The sequence below is a fragment of the Trichosurus vulpecula genome, chromosome 7 (genome assembly GCF_011100635.1).
Source record: "Trichosurus vulpecula isolate mTriVul1 chromosome 7, mTriVul1.pri, whole genome shotgun sequence".
Classification (NCBI taxonomy): Eukaryota; Metazoa; Chordata; class Mammalia; order Diprotodontia; family Phalangeridae; genus Trichosurus; species Trichosurus vulpecula.
The window spans coordinates 158106499-158120626 of record NC_050579.1 but is presented as its reverse complement, the minus strand read 5'-3'; the positions used below and the strand labels follow the sequence as shown (position 1 = coordinate 158120626).

The 14128-nt window shown below is 35.3% G+C and overlaps 1 protein-coding gene across 1 annotated transcript in view; it reads left to right on the top strand.

The window, feature by feature from the left end:
- The window catches only part of ARMC2 (armadillo repeat containing 2), a 171502-nt gene that overhangs the window by 65921 nt on the left and 91453 nt on the right, over positions 1-14128 (top strand). Inside the window, exons 7-8 of the mRNA XM_036765854.1 lie at positions 4060-4164; positions 9630-9805. Of these exons, the coding sequence (XP_036621749.1) occupies positions 4060-4164; positions 9630-9805 (281 nt within the window). The remainder of the gene's footprint in view (positions 1-4059; positions 4165-9629; positions 9806-14128) is intronic.

Genomic DNA, 14128 nt, shown 5'->3' with positions numbered 1-14128 from the left:
GAAGGGTATAGGTTTATAGTCAAGAATAATTTACCTAGCAAAGCTAAGTATAATTCTATAGGGGGAGGAATTGGATCTTTAATGAAATAAAGGACATCAAGCATTCTTGATGAAAAGCCCAGAACTGAGTAGAAACTTTGAAATATAAACAGAGGCGTCAAGACTAAAGATAAACAAGAGCAAGTAATCATAAGGAACCAAACAAATTGAAATATTTATATTAAAATATGAGATGATATGTGTATCCTCTCATAGCTTTATTACCATTGGGGGCCATAGAGTCTAAGTAGAGAGGACGGGAGTAGTTCTTTTATATTTGATGATCTTAAGAATGGAAAAAGAAAGGGAAAGATAGGAAAATAATTTCACATAGTTAGTAGTAAACAAATAGAAGTCTCTACAAACAGGGAGGGAAAGGAGGAAGGAGAGAACTGGAGACACTTGATCCTCACTTTCATCTGAGCTGGTCAGAAGAATACACACACACAGAGTTGGGGGAAAGAAAATGTATTTCATTCAATTGGGAAACAGGAGAGAAAGAAGGAGCAGAGTGCATAAGAGGCAGAGTAGATTAAGGGAAGAATTAGTTTTAAGTGAAATGAACTCTTAAGGAGTACAGATTTCAAAGGGGAGCGTAAAAGAAAGGAAAGCAAGGATAAGAACCTGCTATTGGGCTCTGAATAATGGAAAGAGAAGAGAGGCGGTATAACAGAAGTAGATTATACCAAACCTAGAGCTTTGGTGCTGAGCTCACTCCTTCCATCTTAAAACACTTTTCCTTCTAAAGCTGGGGGTGGAAATTGTAGAGTATAAGAGAATATGATGGAAGGAAATACACAATCAGTAATCGTAACTATGAATGTGGATAGAATGAGCTCACTCATAAAATGAAAGAGGATAGCAGAAGGGATTAGAAAGCAGAAACCAACAATATGTTGTTTACAAGGAATAAGCTTTAAATGGAAATGTGTACACAGTGTTAAAACAAGGGGCTTAAGCAGAATCTTTTATGCTGCAGCTGAAATAAAAGAGGCAGAGGTAGCAATCATCTCAGGCAAAGTGACAGCAAAAAGAGAAAAGAGATGAACAGGGAAACTACATTTTGCTGAACAATTCCATGAACAGTGAATTAATACTGAAATAATATGTACCTAATGGCATAGAATCTAAATACTTAAAGGAAATATGAAATGAGTTACAGGGAAAAAAAAAGACAATAAAAACTATAATAGTGTGGGGCCCTCTATTTCCCCCTCTTAGATTTAGAAAAATTTAACCAAAAGATAAAGAAAAAAGAAATGAGGAATTCAAATAACATTTTTAGTAAAATGATATATGCCTCTGGTAATTATTGAAGTAAATAGGAACATATATTTTTTAAGTGTTCATGGTACCATCAGAAAAATTGACCATGTATAAAAACGTCACAAAGGCAGAAAATTAGAAATAGTAAATCTTTTATGGACCATGATGCAGTAAAAATTCAGTAAAGGGACACTAAAGAAACAATTGAAAATTAATTGAAGATGAAAAATTTTAATTCTAAACAATGTGTGTCAAAAACAGATCTTAGAAGCAATAGATAATGACAGTGAGAGAGAGAAGAAACAGTTTGGGGATGCAGCCAAAAGAAAACATATCTTTAAATACTTTTATTAATAAAAGAGAGAGAAAGCAGATCAATGAATTGGGCATGCTATTTTAAAAAAATCTGGAAAATGAACAAATTAACAACCCCCCTACCATCCCCAATTAAACACCAAAAAAAAAAAATCCTCTTAAAGGAGAGATTAACAAAATTGACCACAAAAATCCCATTGACTTAGTAAAACTAGAAGCTCTTTTTGGAGGGGGCGGGGTGGGAAATGAAATAGATAAACCATTAACTAGATTTTCAAAAAAGAGAGTACAAAAGTAACAGCAACATTGTTCGATGATCAACTTTGATAGACTTAGCTCTTCTCAGCAATATAATAATCTAAGACAATTCCAAAAGACCCATGATGGAAAATGCTGTCCATATCCAGAGAAAGAACTATGGCGTCTGAATGCAAATCGAAGCATACTATTTTCTTTTTTTTTCTTTCTTATGGTTTTTCCCTTTTGTTCTGATTCTTCTTTCACAACATGACTATTGTGGAAATGTTTAATATGATTGTACATACATAGCCTATATCAGATTGCTTGCCATCTTGGAGAGGGGAGGAAGGGAAAGAGGGAGGGAGAAAAAAATGGAACTCAAAATCTTATAAAAGTAAATGTTGAAAACTGTCTTTACATTTAATTGGAAAAAAAAAAAACAAAAAATGAGTACAAAACAAATTGCCAGTATATAAAAAAATGAAAAAGGTGAATTCACAGTCAGTGAAGAAATAAAAGAAAATATTTTGAACTCTTTTGTCAAGTATATTCCAATAACACCAATAATTTAAATGAAATGGCCAAATATTTACATATATGTAAAGGGCCTAGAATAACAGAACAAGAAATAGAGGACTTACATAGCCACATCTTAGAAAAAGAAATTGAACAAGCTGTAAATGAACTCCCAAAGGAAAAAAAAAATCTAGGATCAAAAAGATTTACAGGCAAATTCTACAACATGTTTCAAGCACAATTGATTCAAATTGTATATAAAATTGTTCGGAAAAAATAGAAGAGTAGAGGTCCTACCAAATATTTTCTGATACAAATCTGATCTTGAGACACCATGACCATGTCGAATTTATAACAGGAATGCAGCGTTGGTTAAATATTAGGAAAACTATAAATATATAATAGATCAACAAAAATAGTGTGATTCAATTATAGAGGCAGAAAAATCTTTTGACAAGATAAAGCACACACACACAGTAGAAAGGATAGGAAATAAATGGATCTTTCTTTAGTATGTTAAGTATGTGAGCAGTTGTAACTATCTAAAATCAAGAGCCATTGAGTCTCCTAGGTGCAGTATTGCCTACATTTCTAAATAATGATATCGATCTCTTCGTTAACATGTTAATCTCCTTGTGTCATGATGTACTTGCTGACATTTCCTATACTATAACAAATGATGTGTTGAAAGTAGGCACCTTTGTTTTCTACCTGGTTTTTTTTAGTTGAAATGTGTCTAATGTCTTTTCATTGTATTTAATATTGAGTCTTGGTTTCAAGAAGAAACACTTAATTGTGTTGAGGAAGCATGCTTTTTTGAGCCTGGGTTTCCTAACTATTTAAATTGTCTTTTTTTTTTTATTAAGAACTGGATAAACATTAACAAAAATAAACATTTGTATTTACAAGAACAGGAAAGAGGATTGTATATCAAACCATGAATCTCTTATGTATAGCTTGTGTTTTTTAAAATATATATTAAATTTTATACAGTAGTTCCAAAGCTTTCATCCTCTGAACTATTCTGTACATATTTTAAACATTTCATTGGCCTGCCAACTCCCCTCCTCCCACAATGCTGCCTCCGAAAAAGGCCCTCCATCGTGACAAATAAGTATAGTCAAGCAAAACATCCAACTATTCACTATATCTGAAAAGAGATGTCTCACTCTGTATCTCTAGTCTGTCACCTCTCTGTCAAGAGGTAGGCCCATGATTCATCTTTGTTATTATGGAGTAATGGTCCTTTCACTGGTCAGAGTTCTTAAGTTTTCAAAATTGTTTTCCTTTACAGCATTGTAGTCATTGTTTATGTTGTTCTTCTGGTTCTATTCACTTCTCTCTCCAGTTCTCTGAATCCATCCCTTTCATTATTTCTTATGGTGTAATAATATGCTCTTACATTCACCATTCCTTTTCTTTGCAATTTTTTTACAATAAATGGAGGTTGGATTTTATCAAAGATGTTTTCTGCATGTATCACTATCACACTTGGTGTTTTTAAAAGTGGGCTCTTTTCAGTCCTACTGGTAACCATGAAAAATAGGGGGAAGATGGGAGAAGGTAAGTATTTCCATTTATTAAGCTTAGTTCTGACCATAAAATACTTGTGATTACTAAAGCTGTAGTTATGACTGATATCTAATGGGTTTTTTTTCTCTGATTTTTTTTTTGATGTTTCAGAGGTTCAAAGGAACTTGGAAGAAATTGAGACAGAAACAGAAACAGAAGAGGAAGAAGCCTTTTGGAGCACAAGGATCTTACCAGTCTTACATGAATTGGAGAAGGGTAGGAAACATTTAAATTTTTTGTTATGTACCATATTTGTCAAAGGGTTCTCAGAAAAGAAAATTGTGCCCTCCCCATTGCCATTATACTTTTTAACACACTGTGCACATCAACCTATACTTGTGCCTAACTTTGATGCCTCACCATAGTGTTGAGGTGACCCCACATTTTCAGAATGTGTTCTAGCAAAACACAAGTTCTCAAAGGTTCATCCAAGCTGGAAATGCTATGAGTATGGACCTGTTGACAGATTTCATCTTTTTTTTCTTTTAAGAACCAGTTCTGAGAGGCCTAACATTAGATTAGTAGGTTGATTTCAGATTGTTGGAATTTTCAACTTCTGCTATGTTATAGAGGATTGGGAAAAGTGTCATTGGAGAGAAATTGCCTCCATGAGCAAAATCAGAGATTCTGTGAAGTAGATGCCCATCAGAAACTTCTGCAGACATGTCCAAATACATATAGGGACTTACTTCATTTTAACCAATAGCTTTGTTCCTGTAAGTTGCATATAAATTAAATTCTTGGTAAATAAAAGCTTATATTAATTATACTAAGAGGGCCTACTATTTAAAGGATTTCTGTGGTAAGTCATTTTGTAGAATGCAAATAACCCTTTCCCATGGTGAATAATAATCTTCTAATTTCTTGGTATTATGAATTAAAATTTTCATACAATTGGCCATGCTATGGTGCCTCACACTACCATATTCCATATCATAAAAGGGCATTTAAGTGTATTTAGCTCTTTGCTCTTTGCATTTGTTTTAATTTAAAAAAAAATAAAATCATATGTCAAATAATAAAAGGATTTAAAGGATTTAGAGTTAAAGGATTTAAAGTGATTTTTTTTTTAAAACAAGCAAACACATACACTGTGATCCATTAACAACTGCACACTTCAGGCATTGTAATAACTGAAGATGACTTGTTAAAAAATGATAAAGATGATAAGATGTAGAATGATCTATACCAGGTATTAAAAATGACTATTAATTTCCATCTATCTTACTCTTCAGAGAGTGTTAATGAATTTTGAGAGAATCTCAAGTATATGTATAGCTCATGCACATAAGTTCTTAATTAAGTTTTGTTTTTATTTTTAACCAGATTATGGTACTTTATCAAATGCACAACTAATCTCTCAGTAGATATTCATTTGAAAATAGTATTGCTTTGATCAGTGAGAAGGGAAAAGACTTGTTTTTTGCCTATGTAAAAATGACTCATTTGCTGGAAGTCATAATTCTCTATCTATTATTTTTCTGGTAGGTCTCCTTTTGATCAGGAAAAAAAATAAAATATTTTTGTATTTTAAAAAAAGCAAACAAGATATTTATAGTTAATGGCTCTTAATCATTCTTACTTGTTGGACTACAATGGTTTAGGCATTTCAAGAAATAGTATGTAAATTGCTCAGGGTACAATATGCATGTATGTACATGCACATATATATATGTATATATACATATACGTACACATGTGTATATACACATAGACACATACACATATATGTTGCTGAGTTACCCTAATGTATGATGGCTAGTCATACTAAACTAGGAGAAATGACAAGAACCTAGCTGTAATCTGGGTATGCCAGGGCAGGAGGGTAATCTTTTGCAGGAACCGTGACCGCCTTCCTCCTCCTACTGTGGCAAGAAGTTCATCATACCCAGAGCCCAGCAATATTTCTCTGTTGACTGAGACAAAGATTCTTGTCACACTGATGACTGAGATCAAGTTGTATCCTTTGGCTTGAACCTCTCTTCCATTTCTCATCCCTGTGCCTTGAGGGAATCTCATTTTGGACTTGATATGCCTTTCTCTGTTGAATTAAAACATGCCCATGTTAAAGACCTGTTGTTTTTAGCATCACTGGACCATTTGCCTTTTCTTTGAAATTCTCTTAAATCCCCAAATTTGCCACAGTGGACTGGGACAGATAGGCTTTAACAATTATTTGTCTCCACAGAGGATAATCCAAGAGGAGAAAGGCGTTAAATTTAACAAGAGAAATTGAGATTTTTTTAGATAAGGGAAAACCTCCTGACAAGTATGGGGTGTTAAACACTAGAACAAGATACCAATGGCGAATATTGTATTCACTCTCATAAATATCTTCAGTGACTACCATTTGGAGATAGAGAATGGGTGAGATGATGTCTTCAGATTCCTATTAGCTCTTGGATTCTACGATATGATGAGCATTAGTTCTTGGAGGTGCACTGATAATTTAAGGATTTATTTTTCACAGTAGTTTAAAAAATTGATTCTAAGGACACACATTTTCCCTTTTGGTAAAATAATAATTCTTTTAAGGCAACAAACCCAAAAAAAATGTATGTGTGAAATACCTGGGAAAAAACCTACTGAAGACAACCAGCAGTGGGCTGATAAGTAGGGTTTCAGAAGAAACTGCCAATCACAGAAGAATCAAATAACAAAAACATTTCTCATAATAGAATTCATTTATTTTCCCCTTTAAATTTAGTCTCAGCCATTTCCCACCAATTCTTTTATTTAAGTACATAACTGTTAGGCATTGAAGGTTACTTAGCTATTGAGGTTTAAAGTTTTTTTCTTAGATGTTATTGTTGAAAAGAGCTAAAAATGGACTGAGTCATTTCCTTCTGCAGTTGCATGCTTCCTTTATGTGGGCTTTTAAGGGCACATTACATTTATTTCAGATTGGTTTCTTACTTTTTAATTTAATGATGAGATCTATTAGTAATGCCATTTATTTACAACTAAAGATCTCATGCTTTGGCTTCTTTTAGGTTAGTACTCCTTGGGTTCAGTTTTATGTGCTCCATTTTCTTTTTTATTATTATTACTTACCAGCCAAGATACCATTCTCAAAAATTGTACTTCCAGAAGATTCTAATAGTAAAATAAATATTCTTCTTAGTTGTCCTGTCAGCCAAAATATTTTTTGATCCTCATTTATCCTACCTCACTTCCCACCCCCAGATGTTATTACATCAGGTAAGTTAGGACCTACCATTGATGCGAGAGTCCTTTGAGATCTTGTTCTGTTTAAACCCTGTTTCTCCTAGGTGATGAGCATTTTTTTCATATGGCATTAAAAAAAAACCAATGTGACTTTAGGCTTCATGAAGAGAGGCAGTGTCTAGATTTTGAAAACAATCTTAAGTTAAAACTAAACAAAAGTAGAACAGCCTTTGGCAAGAAGTGGAAGATTCTCTCTCTAGAGGTAAGGAAGACTTCTAGAAAAGACCAGTGACCACTTGATGAGTGATTTCTAGAGATAATTCTTGGTCAGATATAGGTAGGGCAAAATGGTTTCTAAATTCTATGGAAATTTTGAGATTCTCAGACTATTATGCCACCAGTACATTTGATAAACATATGGCATATACTTTTAACTAAGCCATTTGTAAAAATATTGAATGGCAGTATGCCCATGGACAAAATCCTTGATTCACTTTCCAAAAGAACTTTCAGATTGACATTAGTCTATTAATTGCTGTTGTGTCTGGTGAGTCAGCTAATTTTTTGTTCACCTAGTCATATTAACTTTGCTGTCATCAAGCTGGTATCTCTCCTTGTCCAAAATGATAGCATAAGAGACTTTGTAAAATTCTTTGATGAAATCTAAATGTGATATTTTACAGCTTTCCCTGATCTCTGCCAGTGGTAGTATACCAGTCCAAAAAAAGAAAAGAAGTTAGCCTAGCATTACCTCTTTTTGATGATGCCATATTGGCTCTTAGTTATTGCTGCTTCCCTTTCTAAACACTCAAAGCATCCTTTTAAATAATATATTCTAGAATTTTTCCAGGAATAGAAGATAGGTTTCTCCAATAAGCATTTATTAAATGCTTGTTGAAGCCTTTGAAACTGAGATGCAGTGAAGTATGGGTCAATTCTCTGCTATTTATGCTAATTTTGGCCTAACAATTAACATCAAGAAAACACAGGTGTTCCATCAGCCACCACCACACCATCCATACACGGAACCATTGGTGACAGCAAATGGACAAGTTTTGACCGCTGTGGATAGGTTCACTTACCTTGGGAGTGTACTTTCCAGGGATGTACACATTGATAGTAAGGTTGATGCTTGCATTGCCAGAGCTAGCTCAGTGTTTGGGAGGCTCCGAAGGAAAATATGAGAGAGAAGAGGTATTAGAATGATTACCAAACTGAAGGTCTACAGAGCTGTGCTGCTGACCTCATTGTGGTATGCCTGTGAAACCTGGACAGTCTACCAGCCCCATGCCAGGAAACTGAATCACATCCAGTTGAATTGTCTTAGGAAGATTCTGAAGATCACCTGGCAGGATAAGGTACCAAACACTGAGGTCCTTTCTCGAACTAAACTGCCAAGCATTCAAACTCTGCTTCAGACAGTGCAGCTCCGATGGACTGGTCATGTTGATTGAATGCAAAATGCGTGCTTGCCAAAAAGTCTATTTTATGGAGAACTCACACAGGGTAAGCGTTCACATGGTGGTCAGAAGAAGCAGTACAAGGACACTCTCAAAGTCTCTCAAGAACTTTGGAATTGATTGTGTGACATGGGAGACATTGGCACAGGACTGCTCAGCATGGTGTGCCCAAATCAGAGAAGGTGCTGTTCTCTGAGCAAAGCAGAATTGAAACAGCTCAACGGAAATGCAGGATGCGCAAGTTTGGAGTATCCACACCAAATGTTCACATGGACTGTTTGTGCCTGACCTGTTGTAGAGCATTCCAAGCTCATACTGGCATGGTCAGCCATAGTCAGACATATTGAAACTTGACTCAAGCATAGTGATGTCACTTTAGTCCTGTTCAAGAAGGAAGGAAAACAACCAACCGTTGAATGCTTATGTACAAGGGACTAGTGATTAAGAAATTGGAGGCTTACCATCTAGTTGTGGAGATCAGACCAGGGATAAATAACAATACAAAACAGCACATGACATGCTAATTCTTTAGATAATAAATGCTTTAAGAGTTTGGTGGATATTAGGGTAGATGTGGAATGTTTCACTGAAAAGTTGGGATTTAAGAATGTTCTTGTAAAAGGAGTTGAGGACTCATAACATAAAATAAAGATAGATACAGGAAGGGGAGAAATACCATTTTTGTAGTGAGTTGGAGACAGACCATTAGAAGAAAATATGGCTAGAGTGGCATTTGTAGGCTATTAGATATAAAGAAGACAATAATAAACAATAATAATGACAGTAATAAAAGATATCTTCCATTTTTATATTTCCCTTGTACATTTTGGACAGATTTCAAATGAGAGCTGTCTTATTTCCTGATCAGTTAATATGAGTGGTCTGCAAAGTTGGAGGGATAAATCAAACTGTTAAAAATATAAAATCCAAGTAGTTTGAGGAGATGGTAGGATGTCCTCATGTGGGGATTTTACTATATTGTTTGTGTTGACAGGCTGAAAAGATTGGTCTTTAATGGTAAGTAATGCTTTCTTTTCTCTGTTCTCATTGCAGAAGACAATATTGAAAATTTTTGTGCCGCCTGCACCCAGCTTCATCAAGCTTTAGAGGAAGGAAGCATGCTCGGAAAGAGGTTTAAGAAAAGGAGTGTGCTTCTGAAGACCTTATATAAACTAGTTGATGTCGGTTCAGACTTGCTCAGCCTAAAACTTGCGAAAATTATTCTAGCTGTAAGTTTTTCTTTCTTGTGAATTAGTAGATTGCTTTAAAAAGAGGTATGTTTCCAAATGCCACAGTGTTAGTTAGAAGTGAATTTGGAGTCTGGAATACATGGTTACAAGAGTGACTTCTACAGCTATAGTGGAAATCTAAGGGTGAAGACATAAAAATTTTAAGACTTGAACACATAATTAAGTTTAATTACTCATTCTGATTAGTATTATAATATTCTGATCTCCAGTCTGTTCTGATCAGTATCAGATAGTAACACTCAGTAGAAAGTATTCTGCCTCCTGATTTCATCAATGACTTAAGGTTTTCTGGCCCAGTAAGAAATAATAGCAACTTTCTTTATGATGTAGTTGTAAAATAGTGACAGTAGCCATTTGTGTGAACTTGAAAATGCGAATTCCATTCTGGGTTTGTAAAGTGCGTAGATACTATTACAGGTTTGTAAGTGAAAGGAAAAGACAGGTGTCAGGATAGAAATTGTAGCTTAAATAAAATGATATAAATGACAGAAACACAAAGTATAAGCAATTTGATCAAAAGGTGACACAGTTATTAGCAAGCCCTTTGAAAGAATCATTAAAACAAATAGAATTGTATTCACCTATAAAGGAACTTCTATTTTTAGGACCCTAAACATCATTTTAACATCTGAGTATATATAGAAAGTGATTGTTAATATAGTTTTTTAAATGAATATCAACATATCCCATCCATCTCACTTATTTTACATTATCTTAATTAGAAGCTGCAGGTACTATATGCTTCTTTAATTTTTGATGCTATACTTAATATTCTACTCTAAAATATATATACCAAATTTCAATTTGATGCAAAACAGATATGCAACATACAAGAGAGATGTTTGTTAACTTCATGTTCTTTATGTTTCTGTTATGAATATGAGAAAAGATAAGGGGGCAGTTCTTAACATAAAAGGTTAAAAAGGCATTTTTGAAAAAAATTCTTATCTTTCAATGAAAGTTTTCATAAAGCAAATAGTCTGTTCTTAATTTTATAGGTAAATTTTAGGGGAATTATATTTTTAATTATCTGCTATTTAAAATGTTCAACCTGGGGCAGCTAGATGGTGCAGTGAGTAGAGCACTGGCCCTGGAGTCAGGAGGACCTGAGTTCAAACCTGGCCTCAGACACTTGACAAATGTACTAGCTGTGTGACCTTGGGCAAGTCACGTAACCCCAATTGCCCTGCCTTCCCCCCTCAAAAAAACAAAAAACAAAAAAACAAAAACAAAAAAAAATAAAATGTTCAACCTTCCTTTGGTTGTATGCTGCCTGGAGTCAGGAAGACTCCTCTCTTTTTGAGTTCAAATCTGGCCTCAGACACTTAATAGCTGTGTGACCCTGGGCAAATCATTTAACCCTGTTTATCTCAGTATCCTGATCTGTAAAATGAGTTTGAGAAGGAAATGGTAAACCACTCCAGTATTTTTGCCAAAGAAAATCCAAAATGAGGTCACATAAATTCAGACATGACTGAAAAACACCTAACTGAATAACAACAAACAAAATGATATCAGTGAAATCAGTAGTTCTTAACTTGGGGGTCTCATGAACTTGATTTCTAAAAATATTTGTATAACTCTACTTCGATATAATTGGCTTCCTTTGTAATCCTACCTATTTTATTTTATGCATTTAAAAACATTATTCTAAGAAAGAGGTCCATAAATTTCACCAAACTGCCAAAGGGATTCATGGTACACAAAAGGTTAAGAACTCTTGTTTCAGAAGATAGGGGTTTGTAGAATGCTTATAAAAACTGCTTATCTCTTAATAATTTGAAAAATAGAATGTAATTTAAAAAGTCATAATAGTACATTCCTGATTAACTGGAAGCAATGCATTTGAACTCCCTAAGGGAAACCTTTTCACCTAACAATCCTCTCACTTTAAACTGAAAGTATCAAAAGATAAGAAAATAAGGTGGAATTGGGAATTTAGTTAAAAAACCCAGAAAGTCAAAAGAGTATCTTCCAGGTTGTGTCTAAGAGGCAATGTATAATCAGTCCAATGTTATAGCTTCTACAGTGTTTAATTAAGTCTCGACCAAATATGCTACTTGTAATGAAAATTAGGTTTCTATTAATGACCCTGAGATATTGAAAAATCCTGAACAATTAAATTACATTCTAAGAAAGCAAGATAACATACTTTCAAATGATTTTCAAGAAAAGGGATTTTATGATTTACCATCACAATCAGAAAATGCAATGAACTAGAATAGAATACCCTATTCCTTGGCAATTTTAGCTGAGTTTTTTTTTGCTGCGTTTCAGAAGTGAGCTGAACTGGTTTGGTTCACTAAACTGAGAAGCCTTAGTTTGTATTTTAACTGATTATACAGGCCTCTGAAGAGACAAGATGCCTCACTTCTAAATGGGGTTCCTCCTTTTTAAATGAAAAGAAAAACAGCGCAAAGTCAAAAGGGCAGCTAGGTGGCGTAGTGGCTAGACTGCTGGTCTTGGGAGTCAGGAAGACTCATCTTCCTGAGTTCAGCTTTGGCCTCAGATACTTAACTATCTGTGACCCTGGGCAAGTCAGTTCACTCTGCCTCAATTTTGTCATTTATAAAATGAGCTGGAGAAGGAAATGGTAAACCACTCCAGCCAAGAAAACCACAAATGGGGTCATGAAGCTTCAGACACGAATGAAACTACTGAACAACCACAAAGCTCAATATAAGTTAATCACATGCCAAGAGAGCCAGTTTTTCTTTTTGGCAGGAGTGAAGGGAGTGGGAAATGTTTGGCAGTGTTTGGTCAGTGACTTTCATCAGTATGGTAAATTCCTGGTATGGAAACTACCTTCACGGATACAGATTTGCAATTCCCCAAGCCTTTGAGAGGTTAAGTGATTTGCTGATGGCCACACATCTAGTATATGTCAAAGCAGAACTTGAATCCACATCTTCTTGACTCCAAGGCCAGCCCTCTCTCATGCTCAGTGTGATATTGCTTCTCTTAATCAACCTGCATTTACTAAATTTCTACTATGTATCAGGGGCTAATTAATAGAATCATGTCTTTAATGTGTCCTGTCCTGTACTAGCTAAACCACCTTCAGGGCAGTGTTCAGTTTTGGGTATCACATTTTAAGAGTGACATTGGCAAGCTGGGGTCTCTCTAAAGTACAGAGGAATGGAGGATGTGAATACTATGTCATAGAGGGACTGGTTAAAGAAACCAGGGATGCTTGGTCTTGAGAGAAGACTTAAGAGTAGAAAGTAGGGAATGTGAATGTCATCTTCAAGTATTCACAGGTCTGTCACATAGAAGAGAACCAGAATTTTAGGATTGGAAAGTCAACAAAAGTCACCTCTCAGTCTTTACATGAACCCTGACCTTTTCTACTGCCCCCCTAATAAGCAATCTCATCGAGCTTCAGCTCGAAGATCTCCAGTGGCAAGGAGGGAATTCTTTCCCTCTCAGGGCAACCCATTTCATTGACTTAGATAGCCATCATTGTTAAGGAGTTCTTCCCCCTACTGAGTCAAAAATAATCTCCTGATTTCCACCAGGGAGTCCTAATTTTGTCCTGTGAGGCCCAACAGAAGGGATCTAATTGCTTTTATATATGAAACCTTTCAATTATTTGATAACAGTGATCATACATCCCCCTAAGTCTTGTCTCCGCTTCCTTCAGCTGATGTTTGTGTGACATGGTTTTGAGTTGCCTCCCATTCTGATCACCCCTTCTCTGGATGTGCTCAACCTTCTTAGTGTTTTTCTTAAAATATTGCTCCCAGAACAGATTCAGGTTATCTCGTGTGGTTCCACTGGTAAAAGTTACAGGGAAGTTGGATTTGGGCTTAGCATAAAGAACTTTTCAACAATTAGAACTGTCTAAAAAAAATTGGGTGCCTTTTGATATTGTAGATCATAGATTTAGAACTGGAAAGGAACTTGGACGTTGTCCAACCTAATTCTTTCATTTTGAGGAAAAACTGGCCTGGACAAGTGAATGACTTGTTACAGATAGTTAGTGCAAGGTTACACAGATAGTGTCAGAGCCAGGATTCAAACTTGAGGTCCTGTGAATCTGAAACCATCACTATTTCTGCTGTACTGGAAGATTTCTCTTATAGAAGGTTGCAGGGCTGGGGAAGCAGCAGTCTTGAGGCCATGTGTAACCCTCTAGGTCCTCAAGTGTGGTCCTTTATTCAGTCAAAGAGAACCAGAATCTTAGGGTTGGAAAAGTAAACAAAAGTCATCTCTCAGTCTGTACATGAGCCCTTTATTCAGTCAGAGGGCCACACTTGAGGACCTAGAGGGCCACATGCAGCCTCTGGCTTAGATGTTCAC